The sequence below is a fragment of the Ailuropoda melanoleuca genome, unplaced genomic scaffold (genome assembly GCF_002007445.2).
Source record: "Ailuropoda melanoleuca isolate Jingjing unplaced genomic scaffold, ASM200744v2 unplaced-scaffold11406, whole genome shotgun sequence".
NCBI classification, from domain to species: Eukaryota; Metazoa; Chordata; class Mammalia; order Carnivora; family Ursidae; genus Ailuropoda; species Ailuropoda melanoleuca.
In genome coordinates this window covers 13,588-18,572 of record NW_023179845.1, presented here as the reverse complement: position 1 = coordinate 18,572, position 4,985 = coordinate 13,588, and the positions used below count along the sequence as shown (strand labels likewise).

Here is a 4,985-nt window from a genome sequence, read left to right as displayed (position 1 = left end):
GCTAGCAAAATGTATACATGTTAGCATGCACCATGGAAGAAACAGTTTACAGATGCACTAAGCAGCTTATTTTGCATTAAAAAAAAGCAAGAAGTTTTAAAACCCCTTGAAGACAAATATTACATAATATACAGGGATGACAGACTAGTTTTCAAACTTAGAAAACTCATTTTCATAACTTTCAGAAGATGTATAAAAGAAATACCAATAAACGGATGATGAAAAGTATTTTATTTCTCATAAGAGTTCATGAAAGATTAAAATGGTAATAAGTACTGATATAAAAGAGAGATCAACTTTTGGAATTACTTAATACACAAATCACTAGGATTGGTGATGGAGTAGTCAACAGTAGAGCTGAACAGCGGAAGCAAAGATTATATTTCTGGAATGTTAAGTAAGTAGGTGTTGTACCCTTTCCTGAATTAAGAACATTTTCAAAAAGAGTGCTTTTTGAAAAGCTTTAGACTGATATAATTTGAAATGTACCAAATTGTGCAAGAATAGTTCAAGAAAATCCCTTATGACATTTACCCAGATTCAGATATCATTTGCATTTAGCCTCATTTTGCTTTATGATCTGATAGATAGGTAATTTCTTGGTGCACTGTTTAGGAGTACATTGAAGACATGGGTTACTCTTAGATAATTCTGTTTCTTGACTAAGGACATGAATATTCTACTGCATAATATACTATAATCAAAATCAGGACACCTAGTATTGAAATAATACTATCACCTAATCTTCAGACCTTGTTGGCATTTAGACAATAAGCCCAAGCATGACTTCTCTGAGGTACATTTTTCCTGCCCAGAATCTTACCCAGAATCCCCCAGTGCATTTCATATTGATGTCTCTCAGAATTCTCTCATGTGCAATGGATCATTAATATATCTCTTTCTTCTTTTTGTTTTGTTTTGTGTTGTTACTGAGCAATTATTTACTTATTTTTAAAAAATCTGTTACTAAATTCTAACATACATACAAAAATCATATGTTGTCCAGCTTAAGTAATTGTCATGAGGTAGACATAAATCATTAAGCCTCTGAATGAGGACTGTACCTTACTCGTACCCTAGAATGAACCACCTCTCCCTAGTCTTTAACAGTCTCCTTCACCGTCATCCCTTCTTCAAAGGAAATGATTCTCCTGACTTTTTTTTTTTTTTGTGGCTTAACAAAAGAAAAAAAAAATCAATCCTATTCTTCAGCTTATCCAATTTGTGGGCATATTGCTTTTCATCAGGGTCTCAAGGTTTTTTTTTTTTTATGTGCTCTCAGTTGTGATGTCTCCTCTATCACTTACGATTTACTTATTTCAGTCTTATCTCTCTTTTCGGGATTACTTATAAGTTTGTCCATTGTGTTAATTTTTTCAAAATAAACAACTTCTTACTTTTATTGTTATTCCCCCATTGTTTTTCCATTCTCTATGATGTTTATTTCTGCTTTGATCTTATTTCACTTCTGTAAATTTTGGTTTAGTTTGTTCTCCTTTGACTAGTTCATCGGTGTAAAGTTAGATTATTTATTTGAGATCTTTTATGTTTTGAATGTAGACATTTATTCTTATTAAATTCTGATTTGTACTATTTTTGTTGCATCCCATAGGCTTTAGTTTCATGTGTTTTCTTTTCATTATTCTTTTTAAAAATTAACATACAATGTATTCGTTGTTCCGGGGTACAGGTCTGTGATTCATGAGTCTTAAACAATACCCAGCACTCAAGAGAACACATACCCTCCCCATGTCCATCACCCAGCCACCCCATCCTCCCCCCACCAGCAGCCCTCAATTCGTTCCCTAAGATGAGGAGTCTCTTATGGTTTGTCTCCCTCTCTGGTTTCATCTTGTTTCACTTTTTTCCTCTCTTCCCCTACAATCCTCTGCCTTGTTCATTAAATTCTTTATAAAAGTGAGGTCATATGATAATTGTCTTTCTTTGATTGACTTATTTGACTTTGCTTAAAACCCTCTAGTTGTTTCCATGTCATTGCAAATGGCAAGATTTCATTTTGGTGACTCTGTAATATTCCATTGTATATATATCTATAACCTGTTCTTTATCTATTCATCTGTTGATGGACATCTGGGCTTTTTCCATAATTTGGCTATTGTGCACATTGCTGCTACAAACATTGGGGTGCAGATGCCCCTTTGGATCACTACATTTGTATCTTTGGGAAAAATACACAGTAGTGCAATTGCTGGGTTGTAGGGTAGCTCTATTTCAACTTTTTGAGGAATTTCCAGACTGTTTTCCAGTGCAACTGCACCAGCTTGCATTCCCACCAACAGTGAAGGAGGGTTCCCCTTTCTCCGCATCCTAGTAAACAACCGTCCTTTCCTGCCTTATTAACTTTTGCCTTTCTGACTGGTGTGTGGTGTTAACTCATTGTGGCTTTCATTTGTATTTCCCTGGTGTCAACTGATGTTGAGCACTTTTTCATGTGTCTGTTGGCCATTTTGTATGTCTTCTTTGGAGAAATGTCTGTTCATGTCTTCTGCCCATTTCTTGAGTGGATTATTTATACTTTGTTGAGTTTGATAAGTTCTTTATAGATTTTGGATACCAGCCCTTTATCTGATATGTCATTTGCAAATATCTTTGCCCATTCTGTCCATTGTTCTTAAGAGGTTTTCTCATTACCCTTTTTGTTTCTTCTCTAAGCCATGAGCCATCAGTTCTTCAAGACTGTGTTGTTTAATTTATATATATTAATGAATAGTGTTCTTAAGATTTTCTTTTGCTATTGATTTCCGCTTTCCTTGTATTGCAATCAGAAAAGATACTCAATATTATTTCAAACTACTTAAGTATTTAAGATATTCTCCGTTCTCACACATGTGATTTATCCTGGAAAATGTTTCTTGTGCACTAGTCAAAGCATGCGTATTGATGTTGTTGGGGAAATATTCTGTATGTGCATGTTAGGTCCCTTTGGTCAATCGTGTTCCAGTCCCCAGTTTCTCCCTGACCTTTTGCCTGCAAGTTCTATCCATTGTTGGAAGTAGGGTACTGAAGTCCCCTACAATTTTTGTGTTGCTGTCTATTTAGCCCTTCAGTTGTATTAACAATGGCTTCACATATTTGAGTGCTCTGATATTGAAAATGAGACATAGCTAGAACTGTAGCTATGTCTTGGGTTAGCAGTTGAAGAATACTGACATGTGACATGGTCCTTGGAAGTTACCTGTGATCAAGAGGTTTTTTTTCACATTTTATTTCTGTGTAGATCTAAGTGTTGCCAGAGAGAAACTTCTAGGTTGAAACAGACAAAGCAAATATAAAAGAAAAACCAAAACACCCTGAAATCACAGCATACGACATTTTTGATCTTTATATGGGTGGCAAACCAAAGTTTTTAGGTGTTTCATGATTTTTTTAAAAAACTTCCTTCAGTTATGAGAATCTGAGAGTGAAATATGTTTTTGGCATATACATATTTAGAGAAGATTTAGCTTTTACCATGTTTATGTTGCTACTCTGAATCAACCTAGAATGCCTGTAGAAGTAGCTACTAGTGATTAAGAAATTTTTTGGAAAATAATAATTTCAGGACATGGTCACGAATTTGTTTGGTCTTCATGCCATAGACTATAGGGTTGAGGAAAGGAGGGACTAACAGGTACAGGTTTGATAAGAGGATATGAACGTATGGTGGTATGTGAGCACCAAACCTATGTGTGAAGAAGGAGAAGAAGGCAAGGAGGTAGAACTGCAGGAAGACACAGATGTGGGCAATGCAGGTATTAAAGGCCTTGAACCGTGCCTCCTTCTGGGGCAAGTGAAACACAGTGATAAAGATTTGAACGTAAGACAAGGTGATGAAGATTATGTCAAACCCTAAGATACTGAAGGCAACAAAGAGACCATACATCTTGTTGATCCGTACATCTTCAGTGGCCAGCTTCACGATGGCCATGTGCTCACAATAAGTATGGGAGATGATTGTAGTACGGAAGACTTTAAGACGAAATTTGATGAGCACCAGACACGGGGCTACAAGAATGGAAGCCCTGAGTATCACCCCAACTGCAATGTGAGTCAAGAGTTGTTGGGAGAAGAAGGTGGTGTGTCTCAAGGGGTGACAGATGGCCACATAGCGATCTAGGGCCATTGCCAGTAGGATGCCTGATTCAATTGCCTGGAAGGAGTGAATCAACCACATTTGTAGAAGGCAGGCTGCAAAGGAAATCTCTGGCAAATGAAACCAGAAGATGCCTAACATTTTGGGAAGAATGCAGGTGCTAAGTGCAATGTCTGTGGCCCCCAGCATGGCCAGAAATATGTACATGGGCTTATGGAGGCTGTGCTCATATTTGATTGTACCTAAAATAAGGGAATTCCCAATCACAGCGATGAAATACATGACACAGAATGGAATCCCAATCCAACGCTGCACTGACTCCAGCCCGGGAATCCCAGCGAGGGTTAGGACAGCGGGCGTGAAGACGGAACCATTGGGTATGAGCATGATGATTTGGTCGANATTCCCAATCACAGCGATGAAATACATGACACAGAATGGAATCCCAATCCAATGTTGCACTGACTCCAGCCCGGGAATCCCAGCGAGTGTTAGGACAGCGGGCGTGAAGACGGAAACATTGGGTATGAGCATGATGATTTGGTCGATAGAATCGNGTAGAATCAAGTCGCTGTTCCATCTTCTATTCCCTGTCAAGACTACATGAATAAAATAGGAAGAAATTACTGTACTTTAGCAAAGTATACTTTAGTTAGGTAAAGCATATTCTATCCCCTTTATTTACGAAAATTAAAAATAAGACTACATGCTTTATTTTAGCAAAGCATAGCTCAATTAGATAAAAGATGGTAATCTTCTCATTCCTTTATTTATTATTGAACTATAGGTAACACTGGACATTTTCTAAGCTTAGATGCACAACACGTTGATTTGATGCATTCACAGATTGCAATGTGAATGCAATTATAATTTAGCTAACTCTATCACATCG

General features: G+C 37.1%; 1 protein-coding gene across 1 annotated transcript; it reads right to left on the bottom strand.

Moving 5' to 3' along the window:
• Window positions 1–3,523: 3,523 nt before the first annotated feature.
• LOC100470403 (olfactory receptor 52A5-like) lies at window positions 3,524–4,480 on the bottom strand. The gene has a single exon (XM_011218101.2). The coding sequence runs from the start codon at window positions 4,478–4,480 to the stop codon at window positions 3,524–3,526; it is 957 nt and encodes a 318-aa protein (XP_011216403.2).
• Window positions 4,481–4,985: the final 505 nt, after the last annotated feature.